The sequence below is a fragment of the Lutjanus erythropterus genome, chromosome 13 (assembly GCF_056507025.1).
Source record: "Lutjanus erythropterus isolate fLutEry1 chromosome 13, fLutEry1.hap2, whole genome shotgun sequence".
NCBI classification, from domain to species: Eukaryota; Metazoa; Chordata; class Actinopteri; order Lutjaniformes; family Lutjanidae; genus Lutjanus; species Lutjanus erythropterus.
Genome location: NC_139329.1, coordinates 16,819,132 through 16,839,517, shown reverse-complemented (window position 1 = coordinate 16,839,517; position 20,386 = coordinate 16,819,132). Strand labels below are relative to the sequence as shown.

At 40.2% G+C, this 20,386-nt stretch overlaps 1 protein-coding gene across 4 annotated transcripts; it reads right to left on the bottom strand.

The window, feature by feature from the left end:
- Positions 1 to 983: 983 nt before the first annotated feature.
- Positions 984 to 20,386, bottom strand: rassf8a (Ras association domain family member 8a). 4 transcript variants are annotated; one of them, XM_084734390.1, is made up of 6 exons: positions 20,048 to 20,386; positions 12,359 to 12,560; positions 7,075 to 7,874; positions 6,667 to 6,864; positions 5,596 to 5,740; positions 984 to 3,372 (listed from the first exon to the last, which is right to left on the bottom strand). In XM_084734390.1, exons 2-6 carry the CDS (start codon positions 12,459 to 12,461, stop codon positions 3,251 to 3,253), a joined length of 1,368 nt encoding a protein of 455 aa, XP_084590516.1. In that variant the 5' UTR covers positions 12,462 to 12,560; positions 20,048 to 20,386; the 3' UTR covers positions 984 to 3,250. The 4 variants fall into 4 exon arrangements, with proteins under 4 accessions (XP_084590516.1, XP_084590519.1, XP_084590518.1 ...); XM_084734393.1 differs by having other exon boundaries at positions 5,602 to 5,740; XM_084734392.1 differs by having other exon boundaries at positions 7,081 to 7,874.

The window sequence follows — 20,386 nt, the reverse complement described above, 5'->3', positions numbered from 1 at the left end:
TGAGTAAAGGTCTCCATCTACTGGTGAAAAGCTGGAAAACAGTTTATAGCACATACTGTAAAATGAAGCAGTGGTTCTCAAACTTTTTCATGTCACTGAACGCTAAATCGACACAAATTAGAACACAGACCACCATTTGATAAGATTTTTAATTTTAGATGAATTATTACAGAAAGTGTGCAGTGTTCCCTCTGTAATTTTAATACAGCTGTATTGCTTGCTTGAAGCAGTAATTCTACTTTTGTCTCATATCTGTTGCTGTCTGGGTCGTAGTTATGCTTTAAGTTGAGGTTCTGTTTTTAAAAGTGGTTTTAATTACTGTATAATCATTACTTCTAAATCCCCTAGATAACATTAAAGCTACTACAAGAGTTTTTGTAATTGGTTATGAAATAGTCTCAATTTAATACTGACGCTTTTAACCTACATAAGTTAAAATGATCATCTGTAAGAATATCAGCTGTTTCTAAATAGTTGCTCTTGATGTCTTCCACTAGGTCAAATTCTCTGTGAAATCAGATGAAACGAGTCTGAGTTTCCTTTTTTCCAGGCACAGACATAGAGAGTCACACGTTAGCCAGTTAGAAAGAAGAGGGAGGAGATCTTTATTTAGATAATTTTATTTTTGACTTTAGATTTTCTGGTTATTACAGTAGAAACACTACCACTTTAAGGCTAAATTACAATGCAATACGTATTGCAGTGGTGGTAATTTCCTTGCTGCTAAATAAATTCAGAGGAAACACTTGTGTATGAAACCCATGACCAATATAGTCATACATTCAGTCATTCTGTTACTTCTGGATGGAATTACAGTAAAAATAAATGACTCCTCTTTGTTGCTGGGAACCCCCTGGGACACCCCTCAGAGACACCGGGACCCCCATTTGAGAAGCACTGCAATACAGAACAAATCTCCTCTAAATTACATCCACAGGCAAGCAGTTACAAACAGTTACCATGAGCACCTGTTTTGACGCATCTAATTTTGTCAGATGGTTTATTGAATCATGCAATCATCATGTCATATCAGCAGCCACTTACAGCCATACATCTGTCAACACTTTGCAGTATATTAAGGCAGGAAAAAATAAAAACAGGTTATGTACAGTCGACATCTTATACAGTTCTCTAGGACATATTATAATGGTTGTAAACAGTGACCACAGCTACGTCTCATCCCAGGGTGGAAAATGCACACAAGTGGTTTCTTAAAGGGAAAATCCACCCAAATATATTGATTATCATAGACGAGTGAGAATTTTAAAACAGAATTCCCGCTTAAAGGAACAGTTCACCCAAAAATCAAAAATAAATATTTTTCCTCTGGCCTGTAGTCGTGTTTATCTATCTAGATAGCTTTACTGTATGTTGCTGTACGAGTTTTTGAGATATTGGCCATGGAGATGTTGGCCTTCTCTCAAATGTAATCAAACTAGATGGCACTCAGCTTGTGGAGAGGAGACAGACATCAACAACCTAGAGGCATAAATAGCACTACAGGCCAGTGGAAACGTGTATTTTGGATTTTGGGGTGAACTGTTCCTTTGACTAAAGAGCGGAGGGACAAACTGTGATGATGTGTGTTTTTGTACACACTGAATGTTACAGGGTGGATTTCCCCTCTGTTTTACATCAGCTATTTATTCCTGGGTGACGGTACTGATCTAAACTGGTGTCTACAGGATACAGTACGTGTTGCATGATGAAATAAATCAGATTACACATGAACAGATTTTACAGCACATAGTTTTAAGGTGACAATAATACAGTAGCAAAGTGGAAAGCACTATCAATAATGTTCTTTCCACTGACATTTCTACAAAATACTGACAGATAAAACATAATTATAGTTTCCTCTTTGTTGCTGCGCTATTGCCATTTCTCTCAGTGCAGCAATGTGGCACTAATACATCTAGTGACATTTGATCTAAACTCACTACCATCATTGCTTCAATGTTTCTACTAAAGCTTCACTGTACATTATTTGAATACACCAACTGTGGAATGAATATAAGGCACTTTGATGTGATTAGCAGCTGAACTACAACCTAATAGGGGCGTCATACCTTGGCTATTCTGACTCTGTACACACGTGCGCGCGCGCACACACACACACACACACACACACACACACACACACGCACACCTCTTTAATCACTGTCACACACATAAATTGTAGCTATCTATTGTGTTACTACATGCCACCATTTTTAGACTCAGCTAACTGATTTACTGTACTGTGGGTGCTGTGCACATCCAGATATGGCTATATTAACAACACAATCATGCAACAAGACCTGCTAATCTTTGGCCACCGATCCTTACAGAAAAACAAGCGTAATACATTTGGCAAAAATATACTGTGTAGTCATCTGAACAACAAAAAAAAAAAATCAGCTTAAGAGGATAATGAACACTGTTTCATTATGCAGATATTACTGCAGAAATGAGGGCACTCCATTTCTGTATCTGTGAACGCACAGCTTTGTAATAAAATAGAATAATTCACTAAATAAAGCTGAAAAATAAGAAAACGTATTTACAGTAAGCCATCATTTTGGTACAGACAGTAACATTCTTCAGTAACAAAACTGTTAACCATTTGTGCATAGTTTTAACATGGACAGACAATAAGAGCTACAGGAATAAATTCTGATATGCAAAATGATCGATTCGAGACGGTTTTACTACAGATACAAGTGGATCCTTCATTACTTTTATAAGAACCAGTCATTATGCTGGGTAAAATGTGTTCACTGCAGAAATTATGTGTGATTTTAGAGATACAGTTCATAGATTCACATACCAAGATTCTCAAGAATACTGTTCAAAAGGCAATAGTTTTGATTCATGATGCTATAGAGAAAACAATACAAATCATTCAGCAGGTACTAAAGTGAAACTAAAAGTACATTAAGTGGATATGTTTATAAAGGAAGTCCACAACAGCCTGTTTAGAAAGTCCTTATATATTCAGAGACTGTGCTCCATGACACATGATGCATTTTTTCTTCATGCCATAGCTTCTAATCTTTCATCCCAACAAGTGCTCCATGACTTCCGCTTAAAAATCAGCATAGCTCCTTCACTATTTGAGTCCTCACAGTCAAAGTTGCCTTCATGTAACTGAGACAACAGTGCATAGTAGTGTGCTATTGAGGTATCCTGAACAAAGATATCCACTTACAGATGTGTTCTCAGGTGAAATGGGCTCCAGGAGGGAGACATGATGTGTTTTAGAACTGTATCACACGTAGATCCCCTCTGGGTTCAGGCCAGAACCGAGGGGGCTGTGGAGGACCCGCAGGTGACCAGACATTGGGTGTGACGACACAGGACGCTTCAGGGAGCCGGTCAAGGGAACTAAATCTGAGAATGAACAGGCATGACAAGAATAAAATTAAAAACATAATTTAAAGATTCAAGATATTTGTCACATGCATAATTGTATTAGTATGGCAGCAGTGAAATGAGATTGCAACAACTCCGACAACTAATGCAAATATCAGACGTATAAAAGAGGAAAAGAATATATGTATACATGTATATACATATATATGTGTATGTATGAACCTCACAGAACTGCTATGTGCACAAGAACACAAAAAAATCATAATAAATACCAATAAATTACCTGATTAAAAACAATACAGAGCCTTGTTTATGCAGTGTGATATTTCTGCAATGGTGCCACCAGGGGGCAGTGCTGAGACGTGAGGAGAATCTGCAGATGCAGTGGATTTTATGACCAGGCACAAAATGCTTGCTGATTTTTCCACACATGAACTGGAAGGTTATTAGAAGGACATGAACACTCAATTCACTGCTTTTCATAGTTGAAATCCATCACCATCAACTTTAATGAAGACGAAGATGCAATGCTGAAGTACATCTCATGTAATCAGACAAATATCTGGCTCTTAAGAGAAGTGAGATATTCAAGTTAAGACTGTGTTAACTGTTGTATTACAGATTTCAGCCAAAATCAAATCAAGTAGGTGGAAACTGGTAACTGGCAGTGTTTCACTCAACCATGCAATTATTCTGGAGGAGACTGGTTTGAACTTTTGTTTTGTGAAATTTAAGACATGAAATCCATACTAGTTACATGCTAAAATGTTGTTTCAAGACTTGGGACAGGGACAGCTCACCTCATCATAAAAAACAACCTTTTTTCTGGCCTGCAGTGCTGTTTATCCATGTTTTGTTGTGAGTGGCTGTGTTTTAAAAAGATCAGCTGAGTTTTGGAGAGCTTGGCCATAGACGTGTTGAATATAATGGAAATAAATGGCATTCAGCTTGTGGTGCTCAAAGCGTCAAAAATGTTTTTTAAATGTATTTTTGGCACTTTGAGCACCACAAGCTGAGGGCCATCTAGTTCCATTATAGTCCAGGGAAGGCTGGCATCTCTACAAATGATATTTCCAAAACTCAGCAACTCACATCAAAACAATCTAGATGGATAAATTGCACTACAGGCCAGAGGGAAAAATGTGTATTTTTGATTTTGGGTTGAAATATTCCTTAAAGTTGTTCATAGGTATGGTTAAACAGAGGTTTAACTGAGTGTTTGTGCTTGTACATTTATATATTAATTCATGTGCTTGCAGTGAACTTTGTTTTGCAGGTTTAATATCCAGCTCTTTGCTTCCAAGCCTTAGTTTACAAGCTGGTGGTTACAACACATAATGCACTGCTCTACTCTCACCTCAAACTGCCTGGAAGTCAACCTTAATTATTATATTCCACTAATTACATCGTTACTGTGAACTTTTTCATAACCAGCTAATGGCTGATATGGATAGCCTCAGTCTGGCAGCTCTCCCATCATTCACCGCTCTTAGTTTATGTGTTAGCTCTCCGCCCGTCTCCTGTAGGGTGACAGAGCTTTGGTCCAATGAGCCCATCACAGAAACTGCTGAGCATGTGATAGAGGGACAGTGTGATGGAAGGAAGGAGTGAGGGACAGACACAAAAAGTAGGGTGAATGAGTGATGCCAGGTCTGTCCGTATCCAGGCAGCTGTTGGCATGGAGACTATATAGTTGCCACTAGAGTGGGTAAAAACTAATGCTGTACTCTCCACTACCCCCGCCCACTCCCCATTTTCTCTATCACAATCTCTCACACACTCACACACACACACACATACTTGGAACACTAAGCTGAGTCATTTTCTCTCAGCAGGCTGTCAAGACATGAGGTAGAAAAATAATAAGTGGAACAGAATGACTTTCTTAATGCACAGGCAAACTCAAAGACACTTCAGGCACTTCAGTAAAAGTAAATCATGCGTCTGCTGTGTGAATGGCACCAAAGAGCAACATTTATCCTCACAGCATGCACTTGACATATGATTTAAGTTGGAGTTCCTGTCTTGGGTCAAACCAGTTCGGATCAAATGGACTTAACGGACCCCTCAGTCACTGACTGCATGCTGCATCTATAGGGTCAGTCCCTTACTTGTCTTATTTAAATCAACAGATACCTGGCGATAAATAACATTATATGTGAGTATACTCATGAGTTAAATCTTTACCTCAAGAGTAAAAAAAACTCCATCCATTTAATGTTTATAACAAAATGAGATTACCTATACCATGACTGTTGTGAGTGCTTTCTTCCTCAGTGGGTTCAGCTGGCAGCACCGTGACCTTGGTGCCGGTCTGCTTGATGAACTGCTGTAGGTTAACCTGCCTCAGCTCCTTGGTCAGCTGCTCCAGCTCGTGCTGCATGTCCTTCAAGGAAACAGCATGAGAGAGGAATTCTTCAGGAAACATGAAAGCATTACCAGCAGCAGCTTGAAACTGTCTTCTTCACATGCAGATTATATGAGACTGTGTTGGAGTATTTTGGTGTCCAGACAATTGCAATATGACTTTAAATCTCCATGTCCTTCGTCAATGTTAATTATTATTCAGAAAGAGAGAAAAAAAAATGAACATGATCATACCCTATTGATCGCTATTTTGTTGTGAATGCAAATGAGACACAGATTAACTGCTCAAGTCTGACAGTCACAGTTCTGAGTAAAATACGATGTCATAACTCAAGGTCACAACTGTCTTGGTGTTTTACATACAACAAATGTGTGGACACAAATCTTGTGAAAATTATGAGATCTATTTGACCGAAGTGCATTTTTATTAGCTTATTTTTTGTGATTTTTGGCATGGAAAGTTAAAAGAAAATAGATCAAAACTGATGCAACCAGATTTATTTATTTTTTATTAAATACATTACATTAAGTTTACAACATTACTTTCAAGGAAATTAAAAAACCCTGTTTTTTAAAAGTAATTTAATACTGCACTGTCAAAGTTGGTGGTTCTATTTAATACTTTTAATTGGTTAACTTTTTGTTAAAGCCACACTGATTTATAATATATATATATAAATAAAATAAAGAGATAAAAGATTTCCACCCAACAGTGACAATATGCAGTTGCGCTCCTCAAATACTGTAAACAGACTTATGTGTAAAAAAAAAAAACCCACATCAAACTGGCAAAGATTCAACATCACACTGAGGGACGATTCAGGTGGACAGATGCCTCAATGCAGTTTTACTGATGGATGGTCTCTCTTATCACTACATCACTCTGCAGCACTATTTTTTAAAGAAAAAAAGTGCTCAAAATATATATATAAAGATATGTCTCACCTGCAGTTTCTTGCTGCTTTGTCCAAGTGACCTGTCCACAGCTCTGCAGCTGCTCTCCAGCTGAACAGCTTGTCTCTCCTGAGCTTTCAGCTCTGCTTTGACCCTGAGGACCTGAGCCCGAGCCTCTGCCTCACTGACCCACTGGGTCTCCTGCCGCTCCCTCTGCAGCCGCTCCTCTTCCAGGCCTGCCTCAACGCTCTGATGGGACAACGAGACAAACAGATATAGAAAAGGCAAAAGCCACCTACTGCAAAATCCAATCATCTTTAAAAACACTCAATAGTTAAACAACTATGATACAAAAGAACTGATTAAAGAATTATGTTTCATTTTTTATTCCCCAAAACTTGCTATTAAAATAGTTTTTTTTAAATTTGATATCCCCAAAATCTCCCACACATAGCACACCTGTACCATTGCCAGCTTTTCTTCAATGTCCAGTTCACAGCCCTGCAGGCGTCCTCGTAGCTCCTGCAGTCTCTCCTCCAGCTGTCTCTCACTCTCCAGCTCAATCTGCAGCTCAGTGGCCCAAAACTCCTCCTCCTCCATCTCCACCTCGTTCTTTCTAAGATGCTTCTCCAGCCTCAGGATCTCTTCTATCAGCCCTCCTCCTCCACCTGGCTCCCCAATGCACCCTACGCTTCGCCCCCCTCGCCCTTCAGCCCAGGCCTGGAGCTCAGCTTCATAAGCCTCCAGCTTTTTCTCCAGCACATTCAGAGTCTCTCTCTGCAGACCGACCAGTCTGACCAGATCCTCCATGCGACAGGCCCACAGACCAGGTGACGTAGTCCCAATGGCTGGTCCTGCATGGTGGTGATTTCCACTATTTCCCAGGAGGAGTCTTCTTTTAGCCTCAGCCTCACCGATTCGGCCTCCACTCAGTATCTCCCTAAGGCCTCTAGGTGCACCGGTGAATGTGAGGGACTTTCGGCGCGGCTCACGACGGCGGAGGGAGCGATCGTTGGGATGACGAAGCTTTGCGAGAGGAGGAAGGCTCTGCCGATGCAGCCCACGTTCAGGCCCCCTGAGAGGAGGTCCTTCTGAGGGGGGCCGTTCGGTCAGGGAGGGGCCCGTGCGATGCAGGATCAGCTGGACGTCACCAGCATACTGGCCCCAGGTGTTCAGAGAAGCCACAGGGCTCTCATGAGGGGCCAGGTGACGCTCGGTGTCCCGCCATTTTTCTACCAGAGTGTATCTTCCAGTGCGACCTGTAAACACCACAAGAGAAAAAAAGACACTTGAAAAAGATAACATTGCAGATTCTTATCTTGGTAGATTGCTAAAGTTCTGACTTTAGCTGCTTGGATCAATTTTGAAGAAAAAGGCAGAGAGAGATTCCAAAATGAACTTAAGAAACACCACCATGTGTCTGTCTATGAATGAATTTATTGTGGTTTGCAATTTTCCAAGATTAAATAAACAATGAGGCTTTAAATTAGGAGGAAAATGAAAATATTAACCAAAAAGGGTAGGCTGAAGCTATTGCACTGACTCTTTTTACCCAACCATTTCTGTTAGGCAACCATTAAGCACTTTTTACAAAACAAAAGTTCCAAAATATTTTACTCAATAAGCTATACAAACATCAAACCATGAGCAAAACATTATTTCCTGACATATCATATATAATAATATACAACAACACAGAATGAAAAGAAAGAACATGTTTCTGGCCAACTGAAGGGGCAGGGTATCCATACTCGATGCCTTTGAAGTATCAACCAAAATAACTCAGAAACAAGTAGAATTGAAACTCATCAAGTCCAATAATGGCTGCATTTGATCTTTTTTGTGCCCAGATCTAGAAAAAAAGGACTATTTGACTATTAAACAATACCAAGCCCTACCTTGTGTGAGTGTGGTTTCTGAAAACAGCCCTTACTGGTTTTATAAGTAGGATGAGAGCCTCAAGTCTCAACTAGAGCTGCAACAATTAGTCCATTAATTGATTATCAACTATCAAATTAATTGCAAACTACACTAAAAGTTCATTGTTTTGAGTACATTTTTTAAAGAAAAAAATATCCAAATGTCTGATTTCAACTTTTCAATTGACTCTTTAGGCCTCTATGAATAAACTTAATGTCTTTGGGTTGAGGACAAAACAAGGAACTTGGGGATGTCACCTTTTTTTCTGTCATTTTATGAACCAAACAACAATAATTTCTTACTCAAGAAAATGATCAACAGATTAACTGATGATGAAAATAACTGTTAGTTGCAGCCCTAGTCTCAACTATACAGTAAGAATAAAGGCTGGATAATAGAACAAGGAGCTGAAAGAGGTTAAAAGCTGCTGCATAGATCTTCAGCGTCGGGTGTTTCTCAGTGTGATCAGCACGAAGAGTAACCCTTTCACATTACCTTTGACTCAGTGTTTATAGGAAATAAATGTGTAATGCTGTTTTGAGAAAGACACAAAACTTGTAGTCTGTAGCGTGAAACACTCATAAAACCTCAAAGTATTAAATCAATATTGATGTCTGATCACTTAATGTGGTGTACATGTTTTTAACAGGAAAAAAAAAGGCAGAGGAAGGGGCTCAAAAGTACTGCTTTCTTGGTTTGGCAGGAGACTGAGGGATGAGTCAGACTTTCCCTCCTCCTACCCTGCGCTTTGTGGGAAGTGATGTCAATACAGCCTGTTCAAGTGCCCCCGTTCCTGAAGGAGCCATATGGGAAAGGGGAGGGGGTGCTTAGATCTGAGAAAGTACCAATAAAGCCTCTGACTCTGATCCACTGTATCTCAGCAGGAGCTCAACATGTAGGCAGGAAGAGACAGAAATACTTGTTTACTTTAGAAAGACTTCTTTTCAGGTAACAAAAGGCACGTTGGCATTTTGGAGAGCTTTATACTCAGATTACAGTCGTGGGCTGATGAATGCTTAACACACTTGATGAAAAGGCTTCAACTATTCTGTTCTTTCAAATTGTTTGAGTGTGAAGAAAAGTTAAAAGTTTGCCAGAATACAATAAAAGTGAACACTGTATTAACTCACACAGAACTTGTGAATTTTTAGATTAGCAGTCTGTCTTCTTGAACAAATGGCTGTAAGATGGTGGTGTAGCTAACATGGAAGTGTCATGAAGCAGACCGAGGGTTAGTGTTAGCACACAAAAGCTACTCTTCACCGGAATTGCACTAGTTTAAATTATGCCAACAGCCTGGATTGTCTCCACCCTTTTACAAGTAATGCATTGCCTGAATTTTGCAATCAGTCCGTGAGTGTGTTATGAAGAAGCCTGAAAAAATAAGTAATTGACAAAAGTGGTTATGGATTAAGAATTCAGGAAGGCAGATGTGGAAATTGTCATTTAATGTTTCCTGTGAAACCAAACACACCAGGATGTGTCTGGCCAATGAGACCAATAAACATGTTTCTAGATTCACAAATACTGCTCATTAATTCATATACAGTTGAGGACAAAATTATTAGCCCCCCCTGTGAAATTTAAAGGTTTTTTTTTCAAAATTTGTGCTTTTTTAACAGAGCAAGGACTTTTCAACATAGCATTTCTAAACATACTAGTTTTCTTTAGAAAGCATAACTTATTTCTATTTGCACACAAGAACAGAATTATTTCAGAAAAAAACAAAAATTACCAGCATCAATATTATTATCCCCATTAAGAACTGACCTTTTTTATTGAGTCATAGCATAAACCAATGTTGTGCTTTAACTTAATAAGGCTCAAAGCTGTAAAATCAAGTTAAAACTGAGGGTTATCTTCCAATTTACACACAGTATAAAAACTTCAGTAAGAGAAAAAGAATTGTTGATGCTCACAAAGCAGGAGAAGGATAAACAAAGTTATCACCGCGTTTCCAAGTGTCAAGGACTGGAGTGAGAAGTATCATCAAGAAATTCAAAGACAGCCACACAGTACAGAACAAGTCTGGCAGAGGTAGGAAGTGAAAAATTTCAAAAACTCTGGAAAGAAAACTAGTGAGAGATGTGTCTAAAGACCCCAGAACAACTGCCAAGACACTAATGAATGACTTAGCCAAGTTGGGAATTGTAGTTTCAAAGAAGACAATCACTAGAGCCCTGCACAGGAGTGGACTGTGGGGTTGAAGACCAAAAAAAAAACTCCACTTCTGCAGAAGAGACACCTTCAAGGAAGACTGAAGTATGCTAAGTAAGGACACCCTGGAGAAAGATTATGCATACTGGAAGTGTGTCCTTTGGTCAGATGAGACAAAACCAGAGCTCTTTGGCCATAGAGACGTTGCTTATGTTTGGAGAAAGAAGGGAGAAGCGTATAACCCAAAGAACACCGTCCCCACAGTGAAACATGGTGGTGGGAGTGTTATGCTGTGGAGATGATTCAGTGTGTCTGGAACTGGGAATCTGGTCAAGGTGGAAGGAATCATGAAGAAAGAAGGATATCTGAAGATTTTGAAAGAAAACCTCAAGCAGTCAGCAGCAAAACTGGGTCTGGGTCGTTGCTTTGTCTTCCAACACGACAACAACCCAAAACACACATTGCTCCTGGTGAAGAACTGCCTCCAGAAGACCAAAGTGAACGTTACTGACTGGCCTGCACAAAGCCCTGACTTGAATTTCATTAAAAATCAGTGGGGTGAACTGAAGACCAAGGTCCATGCCAAAAGACCATCAAATCTGGAGGAGCTTGAGAGATTTGCCAAAGAAGAATGGGCTGGAATTCCTCAGGAGACGTGTCTGAGACTTGTTGAAAACTACAACAAACAACTGCAGGCTGTTATCCAGCAAAAAGGGTACACAATTTACTCTTAGCATCAGGGGGACTAATAATTTTGACCCTGATAGTTTTTGTGAAATAATTGTGTTTCTGTGTGCAAAGTAATATAATGTAAGCATCTAAAATAAAACTAGGATGTTTGCAAAAGCTGTGTTAAAAATTCCTTGCTCTGTTTAACTGCACTTGCAAAATACTTAAAAAAAAAAAGAAAAGAAATTGTCATGGGGGGCTAATAATTTCATCCTCATCTGTATGTCAGCTGACCAATGGCAGCCTTCAGAAACATTTTGTGCAGCCCCTGAACAAGACATGGAATGCGTGCATTATATATTAATCAAACTGCTGCTACCGTGTCCCCCTAACAGGCGTCTGTCAGGTTACAAATGACAACTTGCATAAAGGTACTGGTTGCATGACAACCAGTGGCATCTTGCAGGAATTATGTTCTGTTATTAACGCTAGTGATAGTAGTTAAATTTAGTCATTTCAGTGAGCAACTCAGTGTAGAACTCAGATGGAACAACCACCAGGGAGAAAATGTTGTACGGAGGAGGACAAAGGGAGGTTTCAGGAAGAATGAATCAACTATTAAATACTTTATCAGACCTCAGGGGACAGATAAAGTGATCCGCCTTATCTGTAAACAGCTAAATTTGGTGCTCAAGGAATTTAATGTTGAATGCCATTATGATTAAGTTCATGGGTTTTCCTGTGTGGCCCTCAATCACATGCGGGCTGCCTAAATTGACATCCAGTCAACAAAACTTATAGAACTCCAGATCTGTTAGATGGTCAATCTAGTAATGGATGCATTGCACTGAATCCCCTGGGTATGAGTTGAACAGACATTCATATTTCATGAGTAAGTCAACAGCACAACTCAGTAGAAAGATAAATCCATTCTGTTTGTATCTCTGGTGTGCTTGTGTGTATGCTTGTGTGTGTTTTAAAGTGGAAAATGATCTACCTATGGCCTGTGCTAGAGCAATCACCACTTCCTGGCATGTGGTTGCCTCGGTGACCCCACAGACGACCCTCTGGACTCCATCCACCCAGACCTTGAGCTCCATGTTGGGTCAGAAGCGAGGGGGTCGGTTGTGGTGTTTTGGCCCCGACATTATTGAAGGCTCCAGTGGTGCAGGGCAGCTGAAGCCCCTCTGGCTACTACACTGGGGAGGAAACGAGAGGGAAAACAGGAAGCAGTTAGTCAGGATGTGCTCAAGGCTACGGTGGAAATGCTCAACGTTTTACTGGACGCACAGAGATGCAAACAGTTCCTACTAAGCAGTGGTCAAATAAGCATATAATACAAGATATATTCAGGCTACTTCAGCAGCAGCTGATGGTAAGAGTATAGTCCAGTGGAGAATGGACTCATACAGTCAGGCATGCCAGGACCAGCTGGCCGTTACGCTGTTGTTGTGTTCTTCTCTATGAATAGGTACATGTCTGCTGGGGGTGCAGGAAGACTCTGCCAGCAGCAGACATTCCCAAGTCCAGTTCCTGCTTTTGTACAGAGAATTTCATGGAAGCAGCAAAGACAGAGCAGGAAGATCGACTCAGCGCCACAGCGAAGACAGGAACAGAGAGTGAAACAGAGAAGGCGTGAAAATGTTATTTAAAAAAGAGAAAAGGGAGAGCAGGCAGAGTTATAACACAAGGGAGTAGAGCAGGGTTTTGTTTGTGATGTTGCAGTTATTTTCACTGTTCTGTAACACATGTAACACAGTTCTAGCCTGAAATCTGCACTGACAGACTATTCTCTACTGAGTCACAGTCAAATAAAGACAAATACAACAAAATATTAGACATTGGTTGTCATGTAAAGTGATGTAAATGCTGATGAAGTAGAAGCTGATGTAAACTGGTTAGTCACATGACCAGATTCACAAAGCACACTTTATTTTATGGTGTCCTAATAACGTAATGTAATGAGCTGTACTTTCTATCAAATTAGACAAACACTAGAAAGAATATACTCTTTATTAGACAGCAGTTATAACCTTTATTAGACCCTTATTAGACTTTCTTAGAGGGTAAGTAGGGACACATTACAACAACAATAACTGTACTGTAAACTAAAGTGAAACCACACATCTGCTACTTCCTCATTTAACAACAATATGTGAACCAGATTTACGATGTAAAAATAATAGAGGTATGAAAAAACTACTGACATAACACAGTAAATGAAATGCCCATCTAGCCAGAGGGACCCTTCAAAACACTCTTCAAGGACAGTGTACTGGGAGAGAATGGATGAATGAATGGCAACTCTCCAGATTGCTATCACTCTCCATGGATCTAACCTTCACTGCACCTACACTACCGAGTCAAAAGGTCCTTTTGTTCGCCATCCCCCCACCAATTACACCTCCCCCACCTCCCAGTATTCCCCATCCACATTCACAAAGTCATCCACACCAGCCTACCCTCCACCAATAGCTTTTCTAAATATGGTAAAGACATTAGGCAGTGCTGCAAGGTAACATTTGTAGAGTTAGACAAACAGATGGAGCTGCAACTAATGATTATTTGCATTACTGGGTTTTCTATCATTTTCTACAGTTGACTGATTGATTGTTTACTTTAAATACTCATCACAAGTCCAGAAAAGCCCAAGGTGACATCTTCAAAGTGCTTCTTTTGCCAAACAAACAGTCCAAAACCCAAAAGTGTTACATAATACAGAGAACAGCAAATCCTCACATTTGAGACTGTGAAAAGAGCAAATGCTTGGCACTTTTTTCTTGATAAATGACTTAAAAGATTATTAGAGTATTCAATTTGTTTTATTAATTTTCAATTGATTGCCTAACTGATAAATACTAATCACTTTAACTCTGGAGCCTTGGGCAGTTTGGGGACACTGATTCAAGTGTGTGTTAAGTGCACAGATGCATTGTATGCGTGTCCCATTTTAATCCAATATGTACAGTCAGTGTATTTGTACGTATGTGAGTTGCACCTTTGTCTGTGGCTTGGCTCTAATCACTCTATTCTTGGCGTATTCACAGCTGGTTGGAAAGTGCTTTTGTCCTTCATTCAGACTGCCCTTAAATGGCATTAAGGGCTGAAGGATGAGGAGGAACAGGAAAACAGTCACACACAAGCACACTGCGAGATTTTTCTGCAGTGACCCAAAACAGTGTCACCATTTTGTTTAACCCCTTTTCCAGGGAGATGTGGAAACTGTAAAAGTGAATGGAGTGGCTCTTGATGCAAAGCAGGCACAGCAGATCAGCCAGGGAGAAGGTCTGGATACACCAGAGGGGGAGGGGGGAGGGGAAAGTGCCTAAAAAATACTACCTATAACAACATTGTGTCAGAAGGATTAAGGAGGAGGGCTGGAAAATATATCAACATTATACTGGCATTGTGATATATAAAGGCTGCATTTCAGTAAAGCGATGTCATTTTCTGAAGTTACCAGTCTGTTCTAGTTGTTCTATTATTTGCCTTTATCCAACTAGTCATTATCTCCAAATAACTCATGATAATTTATCAGAAATCACATTATGTTCTATTGTGTGGAAGAACCACATAGCCACTAAGATATATAGTCAAAAACATTGTGATGTAACAACCAGCCCTAATACCAGCCCCACTTTGAAAATACTCCACTACAAACAAAAAAAATCTATATTTTAAACCTTACTTAGATAAAAGTATCTAAATATTATATACTTTATTTACTGCTGGGTAGTTTAATCTACAGCAATGTTTCATATTCTACAATTTAATCATGTGTTTGCACTATTAGAAAATTTATAGTATGTTATTTTAAAGAAAATGTGTATGCCAAGACACACACACACACACACACACACACACACACACACACACACCCACACACACACATATATATACATATATATATACACACACTCACCTAATCGAACAAATAATCATCACATTTATTGATGATGAAAATAATCGTTAGTGGCTGCTCTCACATCTTATATCATTGCATAGCCTAAAAGTAGAGATTTTTTAGTCAAAGTCAAATTGCCTGCTCTACAGTGCAGCGAATACTGAACATTGCACTGACATTAACAACAGTGTCCAACTTTTCTGAGTTTTAAAAAAAACGTGTGAAATTTTACACCACAAAAAAACACAAAAGAGACAACTGTTCAAACCAAACAGAACATTTCATAACAGACGGGCTGATATTGATGCCTCTTCCTTGCACAAGCCCAACAAGCCTCAGCGGGGCATTTATAAATGTCACTTGCTCTGGTCCAGACTCGTAACATTTATATTCATTAACATTAACCCAGAAAACGCAACTGATGATACAGGCACAGCGGTGTGGGGCAGAGTGCCATCCTGAGCTCTGCAAGCTCCGTTCCTCTGGCCTGTCAAAGCCACAGCCTGGGGAGATGCCCGCTCCCTGATTTGTGCAGCTCGTCTTCTGCCAGAGAGGCATTTCATGAGACAGAGGAAGGCTTAAATTCCTTTGATTTCTATCTAAGCTCCGTCGAGAAACGATCAACTGCAGCAAACCATCAAACTCAATCTGAGCAGGTTTGTTTGGTTCAGTCTCGTATTGGTTCAGTAGCATTGACTCAAGATGCATTCCTCTCAGAGCAGTGAGGTGTGTGAGCAGCACTAAGCAGCCTGCCTGTCCCGGCTGCTGATGACAATTCTCCAGGCCTACAGGGGCACACCGAGCTGGCAGGAAAAAGCCTTTCTACTGGCTGCTGGTGTAAACAACCTACCATATGGTCCCGTGGGTGTTCCAACATGACCAACACACTGTTGTTATCATACACCATGAAGAAATACTGTAGGAGTCTTTAACCATAGGAGCTTAAATGTGGCATTGCTTCTTTTTGGGGGATTTACAGTCCGTCAAGCATCACAAACTGCCCTGAGGATCGAGCAGTTTAGCAGTTTGCTGAACAAGGGGGTATTTGAGGAAAACAAAATGGGGCATTCATTATATTAAAACAAACCAAGACTGAGCTTGACTCTGGAGAAAGCCTGTAGGGCAGCAACTCAACCGAGATGAGAAAAATGATCTCACAGGAAAACACTAATGTTCCACAAGTACAACCTCCACGAATAGATGCTATTATACCCCGGTTCCTCTCCGAATCTGCTGACCATTGTTCACTAAGGTGGAAAACAATACAGACAGTTCACTGAGCACGGAAGTTTAGGCTTTGTATGTGTATTCAAGTAGCTAATGAAAACCAGCGACTAATTTATTATAGAAGGTTTCTGAGATGCAAAACTCCCCCACACTGCTGTTAAATTAAAGACAATGGGATACTTCTTACAGACTGAAGCGACAGCAGTCTCTTCTAGTACTTAAACCTCCTTGCCTATTGCTAACCAAACTTTAATTCAAATTGCACTCCCTGTAGTGCAACATGTAATTACTAGCAATTTATACTCTGCTGTAATTGGTAACAGATCTGTTGTGAAATAGATCTCTGTGAGCAGCCAGAGACAGACGCTGGTTTATTGTGAAGGCACTAGTGGTGCCTCGGTTGGAACTAACTGGAGAAATCTCTTTCCTCGCTTTCAATTTCTTCAGATCGCCATCCAGTGCTACATCGACAGTGTAATCCCTGGACCTAAAACACACTGGGGTAGCAACATCATGATATTAATGTAAAGACATACACTGACAAGATGGGACCCCTGTGGTTAAAAGTTAAGGCTCTTGGGAACCAGATAAAGAAGCTCCTCATCATCATATCAGCCACTGCAAATGTAAACGTTGCAGAACAAGAGGCTGTTGCAAGAGACAAGGCCTTGATCCTGTAGAGTGTATTCTGATAACATCCAGGGCATGCATTCCTGGGCTGTGAGAATGCAACGGGCCATGGCTAAGAGACAAGAAAGCTACGGGTATGTCCACTCTCTGATCTTGATGGCTATGCAACAGGCAACAGCAATGCCACGACACTTCATAAAACTGCAACCCATCAAAACTATGGCACAACTGGATGATCTGGAAATGTATGACTGCAACATTGTGAATATTTTTTTTAAAACAAAGCAATCCCAAAGGTAATGTACCTGGGAAAACAACAGAAAATTAAACATTTTTTTCTGCTTTCAATACTCTTCTGAAATCTTTTAAAGCCTCTGCTGCGCATACTTGATTTTAATTTTAATTAATAAGCAATTAAAAAAAACATTGTACCACCACTTAAAGCTAGGGTACACAGTTCTTGTGTCACTGGGCAAAATTCATAACAACCTTTCAATATATTATAATTCAGGTGGTCTGAAAGAAAACTAGACTTCCTCCCCTTGGCTCCATTTTCAGATTATAGAAAATCTAGCTGTGTCAGGAGACTTTGGCCCATCTCAGGTCAGTAAAGATAGTGAAGTTGTGAGAAGTATCTATTCTCCAATATTTGTGATACTGTGTGTTTCAAACGATATAATATCCATAATTGTAATATCGAAAGTGTCAAAGATATAAAAAAATTGTCTAGTGCTCATTCAAGACCTCAGTTCAGTCGCTATTGTTGGATCTGATATCTGCAGCATAGCTAAACAAGGCAGTGTTTTTTTTTCCTCCTTTCCTTTTGAAATTATATCAAAAGAAGTAAAGAGAATCTTTTTTTGTACTAGTATTGCATTAAAGTCTAAAGTTCTGGTATCATGACAAATCTAAAAGATAGATGATTGTTGAGTCTCATTTCCAGGTCATCCAATACCGTTGCTTTGGTTTGGTTACTCCCAAACCAAACTGCTGGTATTTGATGACCTGAGAATGAGATTCATCCGTCAATTGCTATCTCCAGAATTGCTTACTACACCTTTAATCGGAGGCTAAAAGAGAGTTGCACACTTTCCTGGCAAAAGGGAATGTATCTTATTCAACACTTAATTTTGCATGTAAAGCTTTTAAAATACCTCTCAAGTGTGTTGTACATCAACTACCTAAAGCAGCAGAGTACCCCTGAAAATATACACAAAGAAGGAACAAGATTTTCCCACAGCACTTTCCCACAATTTAATTTCTAAGTCCAAAATTTCACTCTAGCTCCAATCTGAAGATTGGGGGGTGTTTGGGATTAAAACCAAGTCCAGTCACGCTACAGACAACACCCTCAGCTCCTGAGAGCTCTCCAGTGGCCCCTGCCCAGGAGCAAACCGCCCTCTTTCTCTCTCTCTGCCTGGCTGATATTAAACTATTAGGCACTGGAGCTGCCTCCCCCATTTGGGAGGTCAGTGCTGGCAGGATCTCGAACATCTGGACGGCACGTTCAGCCAGCAATAATGCCGCCTTTGTTCCCTTGCCATATTCAGTGCTCACTAGCCAGTTTGAAGAGCCAGCAGGGCAGGCAGCAGGCTCCTGCACCAGGGTAGAGGCTCAGCAGTGGGGCAACAAGAGGCCTGTGGGCCAGAGTTTACATGTTACACTGGTTTGTAAAACATCAGCTGGTGCTGAATCACACTCCTGGATATAAGCATTTATAGAACTGAAAGGGGTTTAAAGCAGGAGCTGAGATGGCAGCCACACATAAAAAGTGGCAAAACTTGTTTATTTTCCCTGTCTGTAGGTAGTTCTTTGCAGCTTGGACTTTATGGTGCTATGACATAATTAAATAAAGCAAAGACCAGTGAATTATATGATTCTATTTCAAGACTACAGCAGACGTCTAACATCACACAGCATAACTGTAGAGCTGCAATGATTAGTCAATCAAGACAAAATTAAATCAGTCATGATTTTGATCATCAATTAATTGTTTGTTATTTTTCAAGCAAAAATATCAACCATCTGCTGGTTCCAGATTTTTACATTTAAAGATTTGCTGCTTTATGATAGCAAATGAAGACTCTTTGGGTTTTGGTCTTTTGGTTGAACAAAAGAAGCAATTTAAAGATGTCACTTTGGCTCTGGAAAACTGTGATGAGCAATCTGTCACATTTGATAGACTAAACAATTAACCAATTAATCGTGAAAACAACTGGTAGATGAATCAATGATGAAAATAATTGTTAGTTGCAGACCTACATAACCGTGAGACATTAAACCTGAGAGCAAGCCCTTGCTGATAAATCTTTGCTGAGTGCTCCAATTCCACAGGTTGATTCTGCTGCACCTGGTGTATGTTTATAAGTCATGTAGACAGGGCACTGGGGCTTTAAACAGAATGATCTGGGAGGGATTTTATATCTTGTACTGGTATGTAAAGATCTTTGAGATCATGAGAGCTCATTGCATTTACAGAAGATGCTAAAACTTACTGAAGACAATAGTGGGAAAAGGGGGGGAGGAAACATTCTCAAGCCAGTTCTACAAAACATCTGGGCCTAAAAAATAATACAATCTGAATCACGTCTAAACACTTAATAATGCTTTGAATTGGTCTTGTTTCTCAAACTAACAGACAAGGACACAGTTGAAAGCAGGATTCGCGTGATATTTTGACACAAAACATCCTAAAAGACATAATAAATCAGTATCTTTCAGCTTTACCCTGCACCTCTGGCTCACGGTTGTTGGTGTGGAGTGGGACGAGGCAGGACAAATGGCGATAATGTGCTGTAGTGGGCTCACAGAGTAGCCCAACTATTCTACTACAGAAATGTTTCCGTTATCTCAGCCTCACTATAGTACCACTCGGGCTCAGCTGCGGCGCATTCTGCCATTATTAGCTCTGTGTCACGATCTTACCTTTATGCTGCAAACAGGGTTCAAGTCAGTGTTCCCTCTCCGAAGTGAACTTTAGGCTGGAAACGCAGGTAAAGGCGTGAATTCCGCAAAATTTGTCCTTCTTCACCATTGCCCAGTAAATCACTTCCAACGAACTGCGACAAAGTATCGTTTGGCTCTTGGACGGGAAAACAGGAATAAAAGGCTACGGACGCGTCCAGAAACACATATTTGACGTTTAGGTCCTCTGTCCGAAAGTTTGCGTCTGTCCTCCTCTCTGTGCGCTAGTCTTTTGCGGTCTCACCAGTGAGCTGCGGAAAATGCCCCTCTCCCGTTTCATTACTCCTGCTGGTAAATACA

Bases quoted from the DNA above. Each gene is read 5' to 3' on its own strand.
- rassf8a (XM_084734390.1), bottom strand. From the start codon at position 12,461: ATGGAGCTCAAGGTCTGGGTGGATGGAGTCCAGAGGGTCGTCTGTGGG. The intron at 6,865-7,074 runs GTGTGCTATGTG...TTGTCCCATCAG, and splicing joins AAAAGCTGGCAATGGTACAG to AGCGTTGAGGCAGGCCTGGA. The intron at 3,373-5,595 runs GTAATCTCATTT...GTTCATTCTCAG, and splicing joins TCACAACAGTCATGGTATAG to ATTTAGTTCCCTTGACCGGC.